This window comes from Camelina sativa, chromosome 1 (assembly GCF_030686135.1).
Source record: "Camelina sativa cultivar CO46 ecotype springtype chromosome 1, ASM3068613v1".
Taxonomy (NCBI): Eukaryota; Viridiplantae; Streptophyta; class Magnoliopsida; order Brassicales; family Brassicaceae; genus Camelina; species Camelina sativa.
This window is the reverse complement of record NC_141880.1, coordinates 24,233,761-24,259,291: the sequence shown is the minus strand read 5'-3', so window position 1 is coordinate 24,259,291 and position 25,531 is coordinate 24,233,761. Positions and strand designations below refer to the sequence as shown.

Below are 25,531 nucleotides of genomic sequence, written 5' to 3'. Positions count from 1 at the left end.
AGCATCTAAAACCACAAATGCCATTCATAGTATAAAAAAAGATAAAGAGTTGTGCTGAATTAAAAAGGGAAATGACATTAATTTCACAAAAAATATTTTAGAAATTCTGTCCAACTGTCACTTCCTGGTTAGACTACTCGTAGTTTATTATAGTCCTAGCCTTTAGTACACATCTGCAATTTTCATAAGATTGAAATTATTAGATTATAGCTTTAAAGAGCTTAAACAATATTTTTGTTAAGAGACATAATTGAATATTGTTTAACAGTTAGCTTACGCTTTCCTATCATATTTAAGATCAGGGAATTTAGCATTAATGTATATTTTTGAACATCCATCCACATTTTGAATGCATGATCGACCTTCAAAATAAATCCATTAGCTTTTAGTCGCAAGTATTAAACTACACTACAAATCACAAGGACCCTATTTTTTCGGTTACCTTCAAAAGTTCATATATTTTTATGGCAAAACTAAATAGTTTATATTTTTTCTGGATTTTTTTTTCAAAAATATTAACGCCATCATAATACCGTTAAGGATTGTGACGGAGATGAGGAGAAATTGGAAAAAATAATAGTTTGTGTATTTTTTATCAACTAAAACATAGTCTGCTTATTTTTTTGACAATGGAAAAAATTCATATTTTTTTCTGGCAAATATTAAATAATTGGTGTTTTTTCGGAATTTTCCAAAGTTGAAAACTTTCAAAATCTGAGAGCACAGTAGAACAGAAATATTTCCTAAATTTTATACTATAAATGTTAGCATCATTAGGTTGTTTTTGTTTTTTTAAAATACCTGATTTTCTTTGTACAATCATCAATAGATTCATCTGAAACCGAATTCATGCATTAGCTTTCATCGTTGGCCAAATATTAAGAATAACAAAACACACCTCTTATAAACGATGGAGAGGCAGTAATCAAAGATCGATGTTTGCTTGACCTCGTCTCTTATCTCTATTAGTTTATAAAATAATTAAATATAAGCCACAATCATGGGAATATTTTTCAAAACGGTAGTAAAATCGTTTGTTATGAAAAGTACCAAAAACCTTTCATTATTATTAACACCAACCGTAATTTTTCCGCAACTATAAACATTATCATTAAAAGTTAGCATCGTATCAACGAAATAAGATTAGAGTTCTTCTTTGTATTCAAATTTGTGGATCTAAACTCACGACCATCAACAAATTCACCTGAAACATAATAAATTTGTATTAGCTTACAAAACTATAGATCAAACCACGAAACATCAAACAATATACTTATCCTTTAAGGTAAATAAACCATACACAAATATATAGGTATGCTTGATCTTGCGTTCCAAACAAATACTACAAAAAAAGATATGAATAATTAGAATCCGATGAACAATATAAAAGATCAAGATTATAATACAAATAGAAATATAAATTCGAGAACATGATAGTAATTTAGGTTTTTTTCTGTTTCTTTGTTTTGGAGTTATGGAGAATGGTTAGGGTATTCATTATTTATATTAGTAAACGACCTATATTTTTAGGGTTTCGAATAGAGTGTATTTTTTATAAGATTCTTTCAAAAGCTCATTTATCTCAGATTTAGCCTTTTTTATTAAAAACTAATTTACAATTTTTTATTAATATATTTTTCGTTTTTTTTTAATTACAAATTAGAAAAAGTTAAAAAGGTCCAAAATCGAGTTTTATTAATGGCAAAAGAGTAATTTGAAGTTTGAGAGTTGATGTGGTGTGTTTGTGCATATGAAATAGGAGAGAAAGGTTGACTGAAAGTATTTGAAGGGCATTTTTTATTAAGGGTATTTGAGGAGAAGTCAATTTTCTGAGAGTTAACCTCAGTGCAATATGGTTTAGCATGTATCATTTCATTTGCACTATTTACTCAAATTTATGATATATATATATATAACAACCAAACCTTAAAAATTTAAAGACTTGATAAAAAGGTACAATTAACTATGAATAAACGCATATTCACTCATTGTACTAACAAAAATGATGAAAATACTAGAAAGAAAAGATAATAAGCAAATTTTTGAAAAATAAATGTTGAAGAGATATAAGGCAATAAAATCCTAAAGAAGCTCTTCATTAATCTTATCGTCACTTCTTCCACCGCCATTAGCTCCATCCTCTGGATTGATTTTTTGAGACTCGCCATGAACTTCGAGATTAAGTTTACCATACTTTCTTTTATTTCTTGCACGGACTCTCTGGGCTCTTTCTTTGTCCGTCTCAGTCCTGTAGTGAGATGAAATATGTGCAGCAAATTTTTGAGAAGTGTCAAATATACCATTGCACTTAGGACATGTATATGGACCATATTTCTCATATGGTAGACTGTGTGTTCGACCATCATCTTCACTTTTCTTATTTTCTTCACAACTTCTATCTTCAATAGTTTCTTCAAAATCCCTGGTTGGTTTGAAGATTTTTTTCAAAGGTCGACCATCTTGGAGATTATGTTGATCATGGTTGTGCCTCGATGGTGAGGAAAACATGTCAGCTTGTTGACGATATGCATAATCTTGGCATGGAAAAATGACATTAAGAGGTTCAGGGTTCAGAATCTTGCAGTGTTTATCAAGAAAATTTGGAGAACGAAGCACAGGATTCCAAATATTGGTTTTAGAACCCATGCCTCGTTTGACACGTTCAATACCATATTGAATAGTGTCAAGTGTATTGGTGGGAACGATGGAAGTATACTGATTTGTGATGGTTTGAGTGAAAGAAACTCTAGTAAGACGAGAATTATCTGCCATAGGCAAATATTCAGCACTAGAAACAAAATCAATGTTTCTTTTCATCATATGATAGGTCATATGTGAATTGTTAACTCCAAAATAAGATGAAGAGACATGAGAATTTTGATAAGATAATGATGGAGAAGAAGAAAACAAATCTCCATGGTTGCTAGAATCAGATGTAATGAACATTGATCGAGGCATTCTGGAGTTGTGATCCATGTCAATGGGACAAAATTCACGATCACCGTAAATATTAAATCTATTTGGGATGGAAGACATTGTGAAAGATTGAGTGTATTTTACTCTTGATTATGTCTCTTTTTATATAAAATTTGCATTGAAAAAGTAATGATATGAACTTTATAACCTTTAAATTTGAAAAGGAAGGAAATCTGCTTTATGCAACTATTATCAGTTTTTATTTAATCTGTAGGAGGAAAAACATCTCTGATATTGATTTCCTCCTTTATATAATAATATGTGGATAGATTAAAAAGGTACATATCATATACCTGGATTCAGCAATTTTAAATTATTGGTAAACTATATATTATAATTTCCCCTATAACTGGATTCAGCAAAGATATGTGTCCTATATATCTTTGCTGGCGTTTTTTCATTTACTTTACTTTTCTTTGGTTATATATATGATTATATAATATTACTTTTATCATTTATAACATATATTTACCATATAGCTTACAAAGTAAGATTTTAATGAAAATCACCCCACCATAAATGCATAAAACTATTAATTAATGCATAACTTTCAGTCTAGAGTAACACATATGTTCCATTTACCATGGAAAATGAGATGGCACTTAACTAAATAAATTGGGGGGGGGGGAGAGAGAAATTTATCTCACCAATGTGCGGATAATTTGTAAAGAAAATATTTAATTAGATGAATCTTATCCATCCCTACTATTATTTGTAAAGTCGTTTAACTAATAAACCTTTATTTTGTAAGAAATTACAAATGTATGCCATTGGATTTATGACTTAATTAATTTATTTGAAAAAAAATATATGATAATTTGAAAAGATATAAAAATCATATTTGCTCTTTATTGCACTGTATTAACTACATGTTCGACTTTTATGGCTATTTCCTAAACGGAATTGCATCAAATATTTAATCATAAACAATCATTCAATCATAACAATCAAATAATCTTCAAATATCTTATAATATTCCTTAAAACTATGGTATCATTAATTCCACTTTAAAATAATTAAAAATAAATAATTAAAAATACTTAAATAGTTGATCTTATCTAAGATCTTCTGCTTTCTTTCCAAGTTTTTCAACAAACGATCAAAATAATACCACAATTATCTAAGTTCTCTACAAATATAGAATATCATTAGCTATTTTAACTCATCAAGCAATCAACTTACTTCATAGTAAAAAAAACAAATCTTCCGGCATCGCTCCGCTTCCACAGCAGTGATGGCCGGTTTTGCCGTCGGCGCTTCTTTGCCGCTTTTGATTTTTTTTTTGTTTTTTTTGTTATGAATAAAATCCCTCCACTTTCAATTCGAATTCATATCCAAATCTGATTTTCTTGACCACAATTGTTGTGTTCGAAGGTTTTTGCTTTCGTTTCTTCACTTTTATGGTCCAGATCTGAGATGGTGGATGAATTGGGATTCGATAGCCGGTGGTTTTGATTCTGGTGGTTACTGTAACATCCGTGAACCAGAAATTATATTTGTGGTCTGAGTGTCGATCGACACCATGGGTGTGTCATGGTGTGTCGATCTACACCATCATTTCCAATTTTGATTGGTTTGTTTTAATTGCTGTTTGATTCGGATTGGTTCAATTGGAAACCCCTAAACCAAGTATATAAGAGGAGAAGCGACGAATTAAGGGTTTTAGGTTGTCTTGTTTTGTCGCCGTTGAGTGAGAGAAGAGAGAAAAAGGAGAGAAAGTGTTGGAGAGCGTTGAGAGTGTTCTTGAGAGATTTTTGTCTTGTTCTTGGTGTTTTTGGAGAGAGATGTGGCTGTGGAAGGGAGAGCTGTTATTGGGAACGAAGGAGAAGCTTCCTAAGGTGTTGGTTCCACTGTTTCTCATTCCAATCTTCCTGTAAAAGAGGTGAGTGCTTGACCATGGTTGATCTAAGCGTGAGATCTCTTTTGTTGGCTGTTCTTTGTCTATTTGTGGTGTTTGCTTGCTTGGGTTTGTTGTTTTCGGGTTTCCCATAGGTTCCTGAGGCATTTGGGTGAGTTTGGGACGGTTTCGAGATGATTTGAAATGGAGGTTCGTCGTTCGTGTTCGTGTTGTTCGCGTCTACAGATGCAGTGTCGGTCGATACCACTCAGCATCGACGACACCGAGTTAGCGTCGGTCGACACCACTCTGTTCCAGCGTCGATCGACACCGAGTTAGCGTCGGTCGACACCAGTCTCATCCGAGACTTGTTTTCCTGGTTTGATGTATTGTTTGTGTTTGTTTGCTTGCTTAAATCTGAGGGTCTCAGTTGCTTGTGTGTATAACCTAGTAGATGGGAGGACGGTCTCACTAAGTATTTATGATAATACTTACGCATCTCAATTGTTGTTTGTGATGTGCAGGTAAAGGTAAAGTGTGACCGTGGAATCAAGGCGATGAGGAGGAGGATGTTCTAGAGGCTTGATTGATTGTGGTCTAGCTATTGTTAGATTGCTAGTGTTGAGTTGATAGAACATTGTAGGATGTTGGAACTTAGTCATTTCATTGTTGGTTTTTGGTTTATTGTATTGTTGGTTATTGAATTGTTATTGTTGGAATTCATGTTGGATTTATGGAATTGTTTTTGTTATCCTCTGATGTTAATTGTTGCTACGATGTTAGTGGGTATGGGACCACTAGTGAATTGATATTATTATAAATAAAAAAAAGAGAGTTGTTACAGTTACTGTCAGAATCAAAGGATGACGAAGACACCCTTTAAAGAGCAATAATCAATTTTTTAGTTATATGATTTTCATGTTTGGTTTTCTTTCAAACGGTTAATTGTTATACTTATGTTATGCTGCAGATTACGATTTTGAGATCTTTGGAAAAATATGACGAACATCATATGATGCATCATCCTCTCCACTAAACTTAAAAAAAGTACAAATGTTACTGTCAGAATCAAATGTTACTTAGTCAGTTAGTCGTACTTAAAAAAAACGTACATGCATCATTTATATATATATATATATATATATATATATATTCTTATATAATGTTTTCATATTACTACTAATTTTATATCTAAATTCTTAAATTAATTTGAATTTTGCATGAAAAGTTTATATTTTCTTCTTTTAATTTGATCTCATCTTTTGCGCTAAAAAAATTGATCTCATCTTTCAAGAATGTGATGTGCCAATGATTTTCCTTTATTCAATCATACCCTTATTACATTTAGACAATAAATAGAAAATAATATAAACAAGATCTATAAAAATTTATGATGTATTTTTCAATCCATATATTCAGTATTTTTTAGAATAATATTTTTTTCACAATATGTAGAATGACTTAAAAAACAATAATTAATAATAAAAACATAATTAAAAGTAACAGTTTTTTTGAAGTTAATGAGAATCATATTAATTAAGATATGAATTCAAATAAATTGTGTATTCACTAACATAACAAATATATTTAGAGGGGTTATTGGTTTTATGATTTTAGTGGATTTGGAAATCCAAACAAAAATTATGTGTTATTCAATCATTGATTTTAAAATACTTAACAAAATTATGTGTTATTGGTTCTATGATTTACAAATACTTGTTAAAATCCTATGTTATTCATTTAATGATTTGTATTTGGATTTCAAAATCCACATTATGTTTTAAATGGATTTGAATGGATTTGAATGGATTTGATAGTGTAAAATAGAATGATTTAAATCCAAGGATAAAACATGTTATTTCAAAATCCATGTATTTTGATTCTTAGAATTTACAATTCCATTTGGATTTAGAAATCATCTCTCCAATAATAGCCCCTTATATTTGTTTACAAAAAATAAATATTCTATTTTATATTTAAACAATTATCATTAAGTGCACTTAATATAGAGAATATAATAATCTTGATTTGCAAGTAAAATCATGAATTTTTGTTAAATATACTACGGCTAAAGACATGTCATAAAGTTTATCTTTCTCTACATATAAACAAAAATTAGCGTTCAGTTTTCATGATGTAAAACACATGAGGATAATGGGGAGAACATATACTCGAGAGGAGACGGGACTACTCTTTCTTGACCCATAAAATTAAATAAAACAGAAATATATTCAACATATAGTTCCCAAAATATAAAATTACAAACTTCAAAACTATATAGTTCTTAGTTACAAAGTCATTCTAAAACACTTTAAGATTTATTTATAATACATTGGTAAATATAATAAACATTTTAAAATGGGTATTTACAGATCAAGTAATGAATTTAATAAAGGGTCTGATAATATGATGGATATTAAAAAAATGAATACTTGATATTCAACATTTACCCTGAGGTAATAAAATTATAATACTCTTTACTCGACCCTAAGATTAAAGGTACTTTTTCCGAGACAGAATGAATACGGGTAACGAGTATTAGTGGATATCCTTATACAACTAAAACTTATAACCCTAATTCAATTAATGAACTTGATGAATAAACTAAAATATGAAAATAAACTATTATGTTCATAATTTTTTAATCCTAATTTTTGTGATTACAAAGTTTACAAATATGAAAATAAACTAATTTCCTAAAATAAGTTAGTCTATTAACTAATAACTTACCATATGTAAACTATATTTTCACGGTAGTTATATTACATCCGTACATGATCACCATTTTTTTTTTCAGCCTAACATTAATTAAAATAAAACTCCTAGATTGGTTGCCCAAACTGGAGGATAAGAGTTTACAAAAATCGTTTCAGACCCTAGCTTTCTCGAAGAACGAGCTAAACAATCATCCCTCACATTGGACGTCCTTAGGATCTTGGAAAAAGTAAAAGGAGGTAAGGAGGCACTAAGCACCTGGGACTCATCAAGAAACGTTGAGAAAACCGGCCACTCTTTATCAGTTCATTAACAAAAATTTATTAATAACATTATTATATTGATAATTATTTAATATAAAATGGTTATGAGACATAAAATTTCTAATTGGATGGTCGGGACGGGATAGGATGGGATGAGACTGGACGATATTTAACACCCCGTAACAAAATTACTTTAATATTTTCAACAAACACGGGCTATCTTTGATTATTATGGATGAATTGCAAAAAATTATATAATTTCCAGCAAAAAATTGTATAATTTCCTGTTTAATTTACTAATTAAGTACATATATTTTAAGAAACAATAAGAAATTTTGAGAAAATTCAAGTATATATAAACTGCAACGGGTAAATTCGAATAATGAAAAACAATATTGAATAGTTTTTTGTTTTATAAGAAGACATAAATTTTAGATTAAAGTACAAAATAAAAAAATATTGATAGATAAATTCAAGTATCAAGCTTTCACTAATTTGGATAAGGATTGACTATACGGGTATTTTTGAAAATAATTATATAGTTTTTGAAAATTATAATTTTTTGGATAATTTCAACTAACTAAATTAAAAAAAATTAACGGAGAACTCTGGTATTCCGTCTAAATTTCTTACCCAATCTCTTTTAGTAAATATTGTCTAAACGAGTAATTATTTAAAAGAGAACGAACATAAGACAAAAAAATTATGAGGAAAACGGGACAATACGAGATGAGACAATAGGAAATGAGACGGGATGAGAAGGGACAAGATGAAATGAGTTAGGAAGTGAGAGAATGGGACAGAACTAGAGGTGCTTCGAGTTCTAGAGTAAATATGTCTAGGTTCAAATTTTTTAATTTAAATGAAAATTAACGCACATGTGTTATAACAAATGTGTTAATATAATTTTCTTCATTTTACGAATTCAACATTTATATGAAAATATTTTGTCCAGTGTAGTAGCACGGGTTACTACCTAATTGAGAATTAATAACGAATCTTATTTATATACATATGAGTAATTTTATTACATAAGCCACTCGCTCTTGGTTTGCTACTGGTTTTTTAACCAACCATATTTAATTATACGTCTTTAGTTACATGTTAGAAAATTTTAAAAATTAGTTAACTTAACAGAGAAAAGGTTACCAATTCCTTACCATCATGGAGTCTTCAGTCTTACCAGGGTTTGAGTGTCGATATTGGTATAACTACAATTAACAACTAATACGAACTTCACCCGTATCTTCTATCACAAAGAATCATGCCTTTGGTGGTAGCCAAATCAATTAATCTAAATTACCTCTTTTTAGTTTTAGTGTTTAACCTTCAATCGACTTTTGAGCGACTCAACCAACTAGGTTTCTAAAGACAGTCCTTAATTACCACCAAAACACATGACTTTTGGTGAAAGTAACGCGTACCACAAGCACCGGGTGAAACCAAGTAGAGAGGTTACCACAAGTAACTCTTATGGTTTGTGGTGTGGATATGAAACCAAGTAGAGAGGTAACCATCAACACATTGGTCACGCTAGTACATTTAGGCGTGATGCACCTCGTCCACATAAGGTTGGTCTTACTGCTGCTATAGGAGGACTGGTCGTCTCAGAGGTCAAGCTGTTGTTTCAGCCACATGGCCGACTAGTGTTTGTTTTAATTTTTAACTTCATATCAAACGAACTTAAATAACAGACTAGACGATCCATTATAGCTCAAGAACGAGAGATAGATTCATGGAACGTTTGAAGACAATTATAAGGTTTATGTAATAAAAATATCAACTTATGTGTTACACCCATATATACATCTGTCATATCCGATTATAAGGTTTGTGGTGTTCATATGAATATGAACCCAGTAGAGCATCCTCATGGAGGAAGTAACCATCACCACATTGGTCACGACTCACGCCAGTACAGTTAGGAGTCATGCTCATGCACCTCGTCGACAGAAATTTATTTATGGCTCTGAGCCTCTGAAAATCTTAGGTACCAATTTTGTGGTTATGGAAATGTTTAACCGGGAATTTAAGTTATGTTTTTGAAACATTAAATAGAGTTTAGATATTGGAGTCTCAACAGGGATGGCGCAAAGGTTTGAAAGCGAAAGATTCCTTGTAGGGGAAATCTATCACAGAGAATTCTTTCTTAATTTTAATTTCTGTTACTACTAAAAAATATAGGAACAGCGCATCACCATACTTATCTGCAAATGACATGGTCTTTGAATCTTGTGTTTGGCTTCCTCACACGAATGACATTTCAACAAGTTTTGGAAAAGTATCCTTCAAGTTTGATCTTAGTTAATATCTAAATACTAATTTTTGGTAATTGGTAACATGGCAGAAGAAGAGCTTGAGAGACAAGCTCTAGCCACAACACTTTAACGGTTACGTATACAGCCGAGCTCTGTCCGCCTAGAATCCAGAAACATGAGATCATTAAAAAAGGTTGGGAGGCATCTAATAGATATAAGCCTTGATCGTATGCTTATCACATCACTGTTTATGTCTTACTCATTCCCCTTGAGTGGTGATGTTGCGGATCCCTGTCAGAGTATGCTTATCACATCACTGTTTATCGTTGAGCTATTCATTACAATCTTGTTTTATACAAAAGATAAAAGTATAAAAATAACAAAAAACTTCCAAGCACATGAGATGAGGCCTAACAATTTTCTGGTTATGAAAATCTTTTACTGGACCGTATTAAACCGGGAATTGAGTTGTGGTCTTAAAGGCTAATTAAAAGCATTAACTAGTTAGTCAAGAGAGAAAAGATCACCAATCCTCGGACAGCAAAGTGGTGATGACTCAGCATGATATTGGAGTCCCACCATGGTTCGAGTAACGATATTGGTACCCCCGAAAAGAGAAGGAAATAATTTCCTCTCGTGAAGGGCAGAGTCTAGACCCTCTTCTAGAACTTCGGACTGAAGAGTAGTCTGGGGCGACGAAAGGCAGAGTCTAAACTCTGCTATAACTTCGGACCAGAATGATAGTCTGGGGCTGGGCTTCCAATGGACGCATGACAGAGTTGCTACAACTCTGGTTTGACCAGACGCAAAAGTCTGGTTTCGGGATCTTCCCTAAAGTGAAGATTCTTGGTCGGGGAAGTCTACCACTGAGAGAATCATGCCTTGGGTGGTAGCCGAATTGAGGTAATCTAAATTACCTCTTTTTCTAAATTTTAATTACTGTTATTATTACAAACTAGGAACAGAGCATCACCATATGACATGATCAGTGAATCGCATGTTCTTATCTTCCTCACACGAATAGCGTTTATGTTTCGTATAAACGCTAAAAACATGCAACTTCACATTCTGGCTATTATTAGTTTATTACTATATAACAGGATCTTTACTCTTGAGACAAAACATTGGAAGAACTAAACTGAAATTGTATTAAGTAATGTTTCCTTATGTTATAATGAATCAAAATCTGAGAAGGTTACATCAGTACTGAAAACGGGAACTAAACAAACTTGGATCTTAACGGAACAAGGAAAAGGAAAAAAGAGTTTGCAAAATTACAACCACTGAACCAGTAATTTGATAAACTCTGATTAACACGAAAACTTTAGTGATGGGGCTGGGGTATGAAAGTGCTTAACCACTTTGTGAGGCGGTCCATAGCTGACAAATCCATCTTCTTGGGAAAATCGGTGAAAGTAACGGATTTGGGTAATGGTCCAACCAAAACTCGAAGCTTGAGCCCAGCCGCGCAGTGACCCGTCTTTGAGCTAATGAAATAGTGAACTCCTGGTTTGGTGAGCGTAACGAGATCATGGCCCGTCTTGTGCACGGCTACGTGATACAGATCGTGGTATCATGTAGACCATGAAGCCTTAACTTATTATTACTTATTAGATTATTAGGTTTCCTTTTCATAATTAGATTAAGGCTTTGGAATATTTACTTATTAAGGTTTAGGTCGGTTGTACTAGGGTCTATAAAAGGACTCCTTATGCTAATGAGAATATCAAGCCCCAAGAATTAACCTTAATCTCTAAGATAGAATTAGGGTTAAGAGGGAGCTAAGCTTTCAATCGTTTTTTAATTCTCAAGCAAATAGTTGGTTCATAACACTACGCGAGAAGTCGGGTCGCAGGTTATGAATTCAAGGTCACCGCCTAATCTCTAAGACGTCGTTTATTTCGTTGTTGTATTCGAAAAATAGACTATCTCCTACATGAAACAATTTGTCTTCACTCCACTTGTTATAGTAGTCATTGTATTCAGGAACGCTCCATGCTTTAGAGTCACCGACCCTGTAGATTTCCCCGGAAGGAAGGATCATGCTCGGTGGTGGTGGAGGAATAGGACGTGATGGGTCATGAACAACAAGAACGTCGAGCTTCTGTCCAAGTGTGCATTGAGCTTGATTTGAGCTGATGAAGTAGTGATCTCCGGGTTCCGTGAAGGTAACCACATCATGTCCTGTCCTGTAGACGGCTTTAGGAGAAAAAGTATCGCAAAATTCTAATTCTAAAGCATGGAGCGTTCCTGAATACAATGACTACTATAACAAGTGGAGTGAAGACAAATTGTTTCATGTAGGAGATAGTCTACTTTTCGAATACAACAACGAAATAAACGACGTCTTAGAGATTAGGCGGTGACCTTGAATTCATAACCTGCGACCTGACTTCTCGCGTAGTTTTATGAACCAACTATTTGCTTGAGAATTAAAAAACGAAAAGCTCCCCAAACTTGAGTAACGTCGTTGACGTGGGGATCGTATTTGAAGACCAAAGAGTCTCCTACGTAAAACACCTTTTCCTTGGCCCATTCGTGATAGAAGCCTTCTTTGGCAATCCATCCAGCCGAGTCTCCAACGGTGTAGACAGTAGCATTGTTTATTTCCTTGTTTCTAGAGTAATAGAAGATTTAATCCTTTCTGAATTTTAATTCACTTCTTCTAGTTCTATTAGAAAGAAAAAAAGTTCTGAAGTTGATTTATTTTCTTTATTTGTTTACAAATTTAATTAATCAACCCTATGGTTTTAGATAAACCCAAAGAGTGGATCATATATGCATGTACAACAATAAAGCTCGTATACAATTTTATGTTATTGGCTTGGATTTGTTTGATTGACATCTCCATGACTTATATATAGCCTCAAGCCAATGACAAATTTTGGTAAGTTGATCATTACAAGTGTAACGTTGGTGACAGAAATTGGAACTTGCTAGTTAATATTAATTTTAATTTGGAAAGCAAACTGATTCTTCCTTTAGATATCTACATATATATATATGTAATCACACCTCCAAGTAGGTATATACATATATACTAATCTCCAACATTTTATTAATAACACTATATATATATATATATATATATTACATTTCTTGATATTATTTTAATTTACACTAGATTTTAATTCTTGGTACACCACGAAACTATTTTTTACCAAAATTATTAAATTTAAAGTTGTAACTGTTAGTTAATTTTATTTGATTTATTTGATGTTTAAGATTGTATTTATATAGTTGTATTTGATTGTTAATTATATGATTTAACCTGTGATATATTGCACGACAATTTGTTTTTACATAATCATAATTTAATCATTTTAAATATATATAATATTATAATATTGATGATGTTAACAAAATAATAAAGTGATGATTTACCCTTGTTGTAGCACCAAAATTAATATTTTTTAAATATATACTAATATCGACCCAAACCGTCTCGCCATAAAACCCCATCCGTTAAACATATTAGTCCTATTTATAATGGTTTTGAACCATTGTATATTTTTTTTACCCGATATGGAACGTTCTACATACACTTTTTAAAAAAATCGATTGAGTAATATATGTATGTTTTAAAAAAATTAACTTTGCAACATATGCGAAAAAATTATAAATATGTTTTATGTAATAACAAAACTATTTTTTTCAAAAATCATACAAGGATGAAAGGAGAGAATGAAATTGGAAAATGGTAATTGGGATTTATTAGGGAGTGATTTTAGGAAATTTTGTCAAATATAATAAATATTAATATCTAAATTTCTTAATAAACAATAAATGTCAAATGTATAGGGTTGTAAATAGTTTAGAACTCCAAGGTTTTTTTACAAAATGTACTTGCAAAATATATATATAGATTTTCCACCATGCTAGAAATATGTAATAGATTGATGATAAAAAAAAAGTCATTTAAATCTCAACGTTTATATAGGCTCATATCATATAAGACCATCTTCAATAGTTATCTTTATTTTTGCTCTAAAAGCCTAGTTTTCTAAAAGTAGAACATAAGTTTGTTCCAATAGTTGGCTATATTTCTTATTATAAAATAAATTATTCAAATATATTCCATTTTATTTTAATTTTCATCATAGCCCTTTCATTTTTAGATTTGCAAATTCTGTCCACTTAGTTTATTTTAAACAAATACCTAATAAAATTATAATATTATAAAAATAAAAATTTTACTACAAAATATACACTGGCAAGTAAATAGTTAGTTTATGGTGTGTTTAGTTTTTTTTTTCAATTGCAAATTTAATTCAATTTATATATATATTATTTACTATTTAGTAGTTGGTTGGTGCTAATAAGTAATAAAAGAGACCAAGAATTGTCCTCCTAAGATTAACAATCTCTAAAGGTTAAATAAGAAAGACCCAAGAATTGTTCCCCTAAGATTAGCAATATCTCAGAATTAGTGGCGATGGTGCAGTCTCCTGACGATTGGCCCGCCTTCTCCAACCATCCTTCCCGTCCTTCATGCTTTCGAGGATTCCACGGACGTCAAACGTACGGGCAGACTGTCTGGCTCATTCTTCGAGATCATTATCTTTTGAGACTTCTTTTGTAAACTCTTATCCTCCGGTTTGAGCAACCAACCTTGGAGTTATTTTCTAATTTTATATTTGGTTGAAAAAAAAATATTAGAAATATGACAATATCTAAATGTTGATTAAGAGAGGCAATGTAAAATCTATTTGTCATGCTACATTTTATCAAAAAAAATTTTGAGAATCAAGGCAACATTTAAAGTTTATCATTGTTTAGTTTGTCTTTATTTTCCACCATGACATTAAATGTGTGCTAGATTGAAAATACTGGGATTGTCTCACATATATGGGGAGCAGTGGCAAATGAACATTTTTAAATTTCTGTATACTACTGACATACACTCTTTGATCGGTTATGTCTGTGGCAGTTGGCAAGTTCACAAGTTTCATGTGGTTTATCATATTCTTTTTAAACATCTAACTAGGTAACAACCCACACTATTTGTCGAATAAATCGACTCAAATAAAGTTTTAATGAATAAAATTATTATCTGACTCATCCACGATTTGTAATCAACATAAAACAGTTTAATACTTTTAAATTATTTAATTCAAAATTTTACATCATTTTATTGTTTGATGGATTCCTAAATACTTAACGTGTTAAAATGTATTATTTTAAATTTAAACTTATACGTGTTAGGAAAAATACAATATAAATTGTGAATAATCAGAAATGGGATTTATAAGTAATTAAAAATATTTAACTAATATTTAGAGTTTTACTATTAATAATCAACAATTATGTAATCCAAATTTGTTGGGACTTTATTTAAAAAACAGAAGAAATTAATCATTTAAAAAAAAAATTGTATTTTTTTTAAAACAAGTATAATATACATTCAAATTAAATGGCTGAAATTTTGATATTTTAAAACATGTATTTCGGAATTTAAATGTAAATATACAAATACTACTATTTTTACTAATTTAATTAGACATTTATTTTATAATACTAATATTGAAATATTTATAAAAGTAGATGTTAAGAAATAGCAAATAGCTTTAATTTATTTTATAAATTTCGAATGAATTCGATAATGGCAAGGATATAATTAGTATTAACTAATGAGAGTTATTTGTTAAAATTTGTCTCGAGCATTCCGGCGACGACACATCACCATATTTTTTAAAAATGTATCTCTATTAATATATAGTGGATAAATTATATAAAATGTATGTATTATATAAGACATACATTATATAATTACTCTTGTTAAAATAAATAAAAGATTAAAAAATATGGAAACAAATTCATATTAAATACTGTATAATTGTACTCTATGTCTTAAAAATAGATTCTTACTGAGTTTTTAGTTTATATAACTGTAACATTCTTTTTCCAGGATTAGAATTTGTGATGTGTGGAATATACCAAGGTTTAATTAAACCAAAACCCTTAGTTTTTTTTTCTTCTAAAAGTGACGTTTCCTTCTCCTTTTTTTTGTGGATTGTCGACACTGGTTGCTCAGAGAAAAAGAGAGAGAGCTCTTGGTCGATTTTGTGTGAAGGAGACGGAGAAGGAGGTCGGTAAAGTTTTGTGTGGCAACCCGTCCCGCGGACCCACTAGTCCACCGCTAGCTGCCCCAATGGACCGTCCGTGGACCCCGCTAGCCTACCGCTAGCCGCTCAAACGGACTCCAAGCTGGCCCTGCAGAGCATCGATCCTAACCCCTCACTGTGGACAGGAACTATTCATCCAAATCCACCAGTAGATTATTGGTGCGCCAGGCGTTCCTCGAACCCTGGTCCCCACCCTTTAACAACCTTCCCACAGGACAAGTTGTCACCAATTGACCTGATCCGACCCGTTTTTTTTTTTAAAAATACAATATATATAATTAAACATCCCATACTACTTAATTAAATCAACCTAAACCACAAAAACATCATTTAAACCAGCCATAACCATCTTACACAGCGGAAACGTACAAACAATACCAAACCAACATATCATTAATACAATAACATTCCTAACCATTCTATCCAACAACCTAACATAACTCTAACCAAGATTCCAACACATAACCATAAATAACCAACAACACACAAATGAGACCCTAGATCATCCTCCTCCTCATCGCCTTGATTCCACGTTCACACTTGCCTTTATCTGCACCGCAAACACAAATTGAGATGCATGAGTATCTAATAAACACTCAGTGAGGCCATCCTCCCATCTACTGGGTTATACACACAAACAACTGAGATTCTATTATTAAAGCCAACAACCAAAACACAAACAACACAACAAACCAGGAAAACAAGACTCGGTTAAGTTTGGTGTCGACCGACACTAAGTCGGTGTCGACCGACGCTAACGCGTCACTGGTGTCGACCAACACTAGGTCGGTGTCGACCAACACTCAACCAACATGGTGTCGACCGACACCACCTTCGCAGAATCGATCTGCACGAAGCCGAACGACGAACCTCCATTCCAAACTGCTTCCAAACCTTCTCAAACTCTTCCAAACTTCTCAGGAACCTATGGAAACATGAAAACAACCAACCCACACAAGCAAAACACCACAAAACACAAAGAAACAGCCAAAACAACAGAGATCTGAGGCTTAGATCAGCCATGGTCAAGCACTCACCTCTTTTGCAGGAAGATTCTCACTCAACAACGACGAATCCAACACTTAGAAGCCTTCTCCTTCGTTCCTAACACAATATCTTCACTCCACAGCAATAGATCTCTCAAGAACAGAAAAAGCTCTCACAAATCTCTCTCAAAAACGTTTTCTCCTTCTTCTCTCTGCTTCTCTGTCAAAAACGGCTAAAAATTCCAGAAATTGGTTTTGCGGGCGTTACACTTTGTCTTATAAAGAAGGAAAGGAAACTGAACTGACATGGTTTGGGAGAAGGAAGGTCTGACTGATTAAATAGTTTCCTAAGATAATGATTTTTGGTATGGTTGTAGCTAAGATGTTTTCCTTAGATGCTACTTTTTGCGGAATCGAATTTGAGTTAATCCTCCATCAGATATCTACAGTTTCGTGGAGCGTTTCTTCTAAGTCACGAATTGAGACAAGCGGGTGTTTGGGGCTTGATTGCAGGTTTGTATGAGATCTGATCGTCACAAAAAATTTTGCAGAGCTTCAAGACGTCTAAATATGAGTTTCCACGGGAGGGATTGGAAAATTAACGGTTTGTTTCCTTTTCGTGATTTCACCCTTTTTTGTATAATCGATAGTTCAGTATCCTTCGGGCCCTATATCCACCGAGGCGGGTAGAGCAAAAGATGATGTGGAAGATTGAGTTTCTCATTGGTATCCTTCTCCATATCATATTTTCCATCATCTGCATCTTGTCCATCATCCACATCTTATCCATCATCTACATCTTGTTCATCATTTGCATCTTGTTTATCATCCGCATGTTGTTTATCATTCGTATCTTGTCGATCATCAACATCTTGTCCATCGTCCACATCTTGTCTATTATCCTCATCTTCTTTTATCATCCTCATTTTTTTTTATCATCCGCATCTTATTTATCATATGCATCTTGTCCATCATCAATATTTTGTTTATCAACAGCATAGTATTCATTAAAGAGCAATTATCTATTTTTAAGTGAAAGTTATGGCAGTGTGGAAAAAAAAAAAGAACAAAATGGCAGTTTGAATAAATTTTTTACAGTTCATGATATTTTTTATTAATTAAAAGTATACAAATCGGAACACGTACACAAATCAGCAGTATCATGTGTCAAGTCTTATTCCACCACCAGTTGTTGTTATGGATATCTTTTTGGTTTTGTGCAACCAAATTTGTCGTCCTCCTCTACCTTGGAGTTGGAACTCATCCAAAATAACATTTCAGTTTGAACTATATTCTTTTAAAATATTGAAAACGCTTATAAGGATTGAACCAAAACTACTATATCAACTACGAATAAATTACCTTTTACAATCTCGTAGTTAACTAATTACATATCTATTTAAATGAGAATAATCTTTTACCTACCAATTACTGCCGCATTATGTGCACACACACACAATAACATTACCAAAAAAAACAAAAACAAAAACGTGTCCCAATATTTTCAAGACCTATATCACCATGCCACATATAATCGTACCAAACATATAATTTGGCCAATTTTGATGGCCTCGGTTCGATTCTGAATTGCGTCCATCACTTTCCTCCCACTTACAATGTTTTTTCCCTTTATATGATTGTTACATATACTAGCCATTATAAATACATTACAAATATTTTTGTTACCAAATAACTAAATCTTAAAAAGGACTGCCGACTAATTTCAAAATCAGAAAAAAATCTACATTTTACCAACAAAAAAAGTATTAGAAATAACCTAAAATAAATAAATAAAAATACACAAAAAAAAGAAGAAGAGAATATCGGATTCTTAACCATGACACCACAATAGTTTTTTTTGTATATAGAGTATCACAAATAGTGGTAATAATGCTAAGTATATAAGTCACTATGAATTCAATTGTTAGGTAAGCTGGTATGATATACATATGCTAAGTGTCGCTAATAATATATTCTTTATATATTAGATATTGTAGCTGATTAAGGTTGTACTTTAACATATGTGGAGAATTGATAACTATTTAACTTAATATTAGTTAGAAAAACATTAGTTTTGAGTATAATACATAATTCTTTATTAGTATATTTTCTTTAATAGTATTTGAATTTTATGCTAATATAACTATTTTAAAGTTATTGAATATTGTATAGATTTATAAATAACTAATAAAGTAAAGAAGTGTTTATAATTGACGTGAACATAATTGGAAGTGTACCTTTAATTTGGTCTTACGTTTGTCCTTCAAGTAGAAAATCTAAAAACTTATATGATGTTAGTATTCTTTCGGAAAAACAAATTACAAAAACTTGTCCATTTTTATTCAAGAACTTGATCATTACTCTCGTAATATTAGGTGAAAAACATAATATTCTCATGTGCATGATAGAGTAACTTATGCATTATTGCGCGCGTGAGTTTCCAGTTTCGTTATGTTCTAATAGTTCAATTAAAAATTGCTATAGTTTTAGAGCTAGATAAAAAAGAGATACTTTAATTAACTATAATTTAGAAATTTTTCAAAATGGAAATGTGTTCACATGGTTCAAATAAAGAATAATGTGTTTATATTTTTGGTGAAACTTTTGAATAAAGTAAAGATAAATAAGACCTGCCCATATGATGATGATCTAACCTACCCAAGTTATCAGTTGTATCGGAAAGTTCCCAAACTTATCTTTCTGGCTGTGTCGGCCAAATGTATCCTAACTAACTAATACAGACAATATCACTTTCAATTTCTCTTCCTCTTCTTCCAGAAGATTTTTACTTTAATCATTGACCTAAATGATTGATCGGTCTTGTTAATTTGTCACACGATCAATCAGCATCGGACTAAAATGTATGTCAAGGTTCGGATTAATCTGATTACTGATCGCTTCTACCTTTTAAACCAAAGATCTGTGCGTTGAACGTATATCATTTCTTACCCAACAACTTCATTTAATCTCTCGTTTTTGATTTTTGATAGCGACTATATATGCCTTTCCATTAAACAGTGAAAAAGTATGCAATTTGCCTACTTGTTTGAGTTAAGTTTTTCACATTATAGTATATACTATATGATCTTTTAGAAATGAGATCAAATTAAACTATGTTTTTGCCACGCACGTACGTATCTTTCTTTTTTTTCAGCTCACCAGATATAACTTGCAAGGAATCAAATCAAAAGTTTACTTTTTACATGGGGTTTGTCACGTTTGAGCATTTATAGAGTTGATGTATAGTTGTATACAAATCCCCAATATTAGGTTTTTGCCTATTATATATGGTTATCCATATTTACATTCTGTTTATATTTTTTAATTGATCATATTAATTGTGTAAATTTTTACTTTCAGCAGATTTAGACATCTAAAAAATTACACTAATTACTTTAGGCCTCTTTTATTTTCAACTTATTTTGTATATTTAATTTTTATACTATATCAATTGATTTGTAAGAAATAGAATTCTGAAATAAGTTATTGTCTTTCTAAAGTACATGAGATTTCATGGTAACGATTTTCCATGACGTGCCCTAGGAATATTTCACCAAACAAGTTTAATCTTAGACCTCGATAAGAAAAGAAAAAAACCAAATGAATAACAAAAAAACTGCACCGTATACTTTTAGTTCACCAAATTATACAAATGTGGAAAAGAATCTTTAAAGCTTACGCCACTATTGAACATAGATCAGGAAAATGCCGAAAGTGAATAAGATAGAGACTTTTATATCGAATTAGAAATATTTTTGATCTTATCGTATTAAATTTGATGACCTACAATTTAGAAATGGTGGATATAATCTTATCCTAGCATATGTAACAATAATGAATGAATATTCACATATACGACCTACGATTTTTATTTTACATGCACTCACTGGTCGAGAACAACTTTATACCTAATTAACTTGCAAAACTATAATAACCTGTTTTACAAGTAGCATATTAGCATCTCCAAAATACCTGCATTTAATCGGTAAGATATATTATTCTCTAATCATCAAATATTCGTAGCACATACGCTATTTTTAAATCCTTTAACTATGCTTCCACTTCATTTTAACTTGTGGTGAATGATTTGAATTCTAAATTCGCTTAGCAAAAAAAAAATGATTTGAATTTGTTTCAATTTTTTTTTTGTTGGAAATACTTCCCAGGTATCATACATCAAAATCTTAAGGAAAATTCATAAATCACAAGTTATATATTTTCGAGAAATCTAATTCTCGTACCAGAGTGCGTGGGCACCCACGAACACTGTGGATTGTGGAACAGTGAAGTTTCTGATCGTCATTTCCCACTATAGAGATCCAAGTGGTGGACCGTCGATGTATTTATTTAGGGCTTGATTGGAACAATACATAGTAGAGCATTAGCATTATGCAGCATTAGCATTAAGCTGCATATAAGCTATATGTTATGATTAATTGATTGGTGGATTGATTATATATTATATTAACTAAATATTAAAATTTAAATATGTTTTATTAGAAAATATATATTCACTAATTGCTATATAACATTTTAATATATTTGCACACATTTAATAAATATTATAGATTTATTAAAAAGAATATATATATAATAAATTTTAAATATATAAAATAACAAATTAAATTAAAATAAAACAAAAATATATATAAAAAACATTATATCTACATTTCTATTTTAAATTTTAATGTTTTCTATGTATTAAATAAATTATTATATTTTAAAAATAACAGTAGTATGTTAATTATAAATATTATCTATAAGAAATAAATTTATTTTTTATGAAATCATAATTTTCTATTCTTATAAAATAAATTAATAATATTTAATTATTTTAACATATATTAATATTATTAGATGTAAATGCTTGGCAAATACTTCAACTAAGAGCATAGAGGAATAGAGCATATAAGAGTTTCTAAATGCTCTTTTAATAAATGTTGATTGGATGATAAGAATGAAAATGCTCCTTCATTCCAATCAAGGCCTTAATTTATGTGTATATATACTATGAAAGACATGTAAGCGATATAATAAGCTATTCTTAATATCCAACAACAACAACAAAAAAAACTCACCATGGTTCATGCTGATGGTCATACTTCTCCCGGGTCGGATCCAAACCCAAATCATATGAATAAATTTGCTTGCGGCTGTGCCATTGTTGCTTCCACGATTTCCATCATCTTTGGATATGGTATAAACATTTTTACATATCATAATAGAATCATTTAATGGAAGAAAATCTATGATTTTATTATATAAATGAATCTTTTTCACTGGTAACTTTCTTGTGTTTTGTCCTTAGATACGGGAGTTATGAGCGGAGCTCAGATATTTATAAGAGAGGATCTAAAAATAAACGACACTCAAATCGAAATTTTGGCCGGAATCCTGAATCTTTGTGCTCTCGTCGGATCACTAACGGCGGGGAAAACTTCTGACGTCATCGGTCGACGTTACACGATTGCTCTCTCCGCCGTGATATTCTTAGTCGGCTCGGTTCTTATGGGTTACAGCCCAAACTACGCTGTCTTGATGGTCGGAAGATGTATAGCCGGAGTTGGTGTAGGGTTTGCTCTCATGATAGCTCCGGTTTACTCTGCCGAGATATCCTCTGCTTCACACCGAGGCTTTCTCACTTCTTTACCCGAGCTTTGTATTAGTCTCGGGATTTTACTTGGCTATGTCTCGAACTACTGTTTCGGGAAACTGACTTTGAAGCTCGGATGGAGATTGATGCTTGGGATCGCAGCTTTCCCTTCTTTGATATTGGCTTTTGGGATTATGAAAATGCCCGAGTCTCCGAGGTGGCTTGTGATGCAAGGTAGGTTAGAAGAGGCAAAGAAAATAATGGTTTTGGTATCCAACACCCAAGAAGAAGCCGAAGAACGGTTCAGGGATATACTAATCGCGGCGGAAATAGAGGAAGAGACTGCGGTGAAAGCAGTTGGCGGCGGGGTTACGAAGAATCACGGGAAAAGTGTGTGGATGGAGTTGGTAATAAAACCGCGACCTGCGGTGCGTTTGATATTGATCGCGGCCGTGGGAATACACTTTTTCGAGCATGCCACGGGGATCGAGGCCGTCGTGTTGTACAGTCCGAGGATTTTCAAGAAAGCCGGAGTAGTTTCCAAAGACAAGCTCTTACTAGCCACGGTCGGTGTAGGTGTAACTAAGGCCATTTTCATAATAATAGCTACTTTCTTGCTAGACAAGGTAGGTCGGAGAAAGCTTCTGTTAACAAGCACGGGTGGGATGGTCTTCGCACTGACCAGTTTAGCGGTAAGTCTCACGATGGTTCAGCGATTTGGGCGGTTAGCGTGGGCATTGAGTTTAAGCATCGTGTCTACGTATGCATTTGTAGCGTTTTTCTCCATTGGGGTTGGGCCTATCACGTGGGTGTACAGCTCCGAGATATTCCCGTTGAGACTTAGGGCTCAGGGAGCGAGTATAGGCGTTGCGGTTAATAGGATCATGAATGCGACGGTCTCAATGAGTTTTCTATCGATGACGAAGGCGATCACGACAGGCGGCGTGTTCTTCGTGTTTGCCGGAATAGCGGTGGCGGCATGGTGGTTCTTCTTTTTTATGTTGCCGGAGACGAAAGGAGTGCCATTGGAGGAGATGGAGAAGCTTTTTGGTGGTGGGGGTCCTCGTGGTGATCGCGATGGACTAGAGATTCAAACTAAGAGAGTCAGTAATTAGGTTAGATTTATTATAGATTCGTAGCTATATTATAGAATAATTTGGCATTTTTTTATAGCATGAGTCAACTTTTGGACTATAACTTTGTTTTGATAGTTTTTAAATAAAAATGTTGGTAATCAATAATTATTCACACATTAGTATATCATTACAATAAAAATCTCTAACCTTTTAAATTAAGTCGGATACACGCAGATCATTTAATACCCGATTAGTTGACCTAATAATCTCTTAAATATATTTATCTATACTATTAAAGCAGAAGTACTCATGGACCAACTTTTGGACTATGACTTTGTTTTGGTAGTTAAAATTTTCTAACCATTCAAATTAAGTGGGATCCCATGCAAGTCATTTAATACACGATTAGTTGACCCGACTATCTCTTCAAATATATTTATTATCTATTAATCGACCATAATCTTTCTTAAATCTTAATCGGTTAGAATATTTAATTAAGGAAAACATATACATCAAAATTAAATAAGGAAAACATTTAAATACATTATAAATCATATCTAATTTTCTGATTTTTTAAAAATATTTTAGGAAAAAACGAAAAAAAACAAGAAAAGGAAATTACAGTTAATATTTGTGCATATTTTTGTCACAGTATAAACAAATAAATAAATCCAGTTTAATTTTTGAAAAACAATTTAAAATAAAAATTAAATTAATTTAAAAGGTATTTTAAAATAATAAAGCATTCATTATAGCCTACATAATATAAAGTAAATTAATATATAAGATATGTGAAATTAAATAAAATCAATTCAAATTTATTTTAATGGATATATAAAATATATCTAAATTCAACTTATTTCTAAGTACTCTCTAAAACACAAGATATGCAAGAAATATCATTAAAAATATCTTATGTAACTAATATATTTTGTAATCATAAAAAATAATATATACTCCCTCCGTTTCAAAATATAGGATGTTTTAACTAAAGCACGCAGATTAAGAAGTCTTTACTATTAACAAATTCAACCAATCATAAACAATATTGCATAATATAAAATACTAAACTAATCTAAAAGTAGCATAGAAACTTGAAAACATCCTATATTATGAAACAAAAAAACTTCTCTAAAACATCCTAAATTTTGAAACGGAAGTAGTATTTATGAAACTAAACTATTTCATGGATTACATTTGTTGTTTAAGAAAAAATATTAAAAATTATTTTTAAAAAACAAAAAGAAGCAAAGAAATTTCAATTTATATTTGTATTTCTAAATAGTAATTACCCTAAAATAAGTATTTAAAACTCTAAAATTTAATAATTACAATTGGTTGACTATATTGTATTACTATATATTTATGCAAAATTGAATATTTATAAGTAGCTTTTTTAATTTATTTACTATGAACAAATCTTCTATTGCAGTAGAAAATAAATTATATGTCAAAAATGAGAGAAAAACACAAATTTTAGTTATGCTCTTATCCAAAAATTTTAGACGAAAAAAATTGTCTAATAGTTAATTATTTAAAATATAACAGTTATGGGACATAAAAAAATTTACGGGTAGGGACGAGATGAAACAGGACGGGACATGACAAGAAGGAATGGGAGGAGATGTCTTTCCCATTCTAAAAATAGTTACGTGTAGATTATATACTTGCAATATTCCAAACTAAAACCAAATTAAAATTT

The 25,531-nt window shown here is 31.7% G+C and overlaps 2 protein-coding genes and 1 pseudogene across 2 annotated transcripts; 1 reads left to right on the top strand and 2 right to left on the bottom strand.

The window, feature by feature from the left end:
- Positions 1–1,870: 1,870 nt before the first annotated feature.
- LOC104710391 (uncharacterized) lies at positions 1,871–3,049 on the bottom strand. Its single transcript, XM_010426973.2, has one exon. It carries the CDS (start codon positions 3,034–3,036, stop codon positions 2,083–2,085), a length of 954 nt encoding a protein of 317 aa, XP_010425275.1. The 5' UTR covers positions 3,037–3,049; the 3' UTR covers positions 1,871–2,082.
- An 8,324-nt stretch (positions 3,050–11,373) lies between these two features.
- On the bottom strand, positions 11,374–16,612 carry LOC109128613 (blue copper protein-like; annotated as a pseudogene).
- Positions 16,613–22,097: 5,485 nt separating this feature from the next.
- Positions 22,098–23,991, top strand: LOC104700530 (putative polyol transporter 3). The gene is made up of 2 exons (XM_010416061.3): positions 22,098–22,357; positions 22,469–23,991. The coding sequence occupies exons 1-2, from the start codon at positions 22,240–22,242 to the stop codon at positions 23,866–23,868; spliced, it is 1,518 nt and encodes a 505-aa protein (XP_010414363.1). The 5' UTR covers positions 22,098–22,239; the 3' UTR covers positions 23,869–23,991.
- The last annotated feature ends 1,540 nt before the right edge of the window (positions 23,992–25,531 follow it).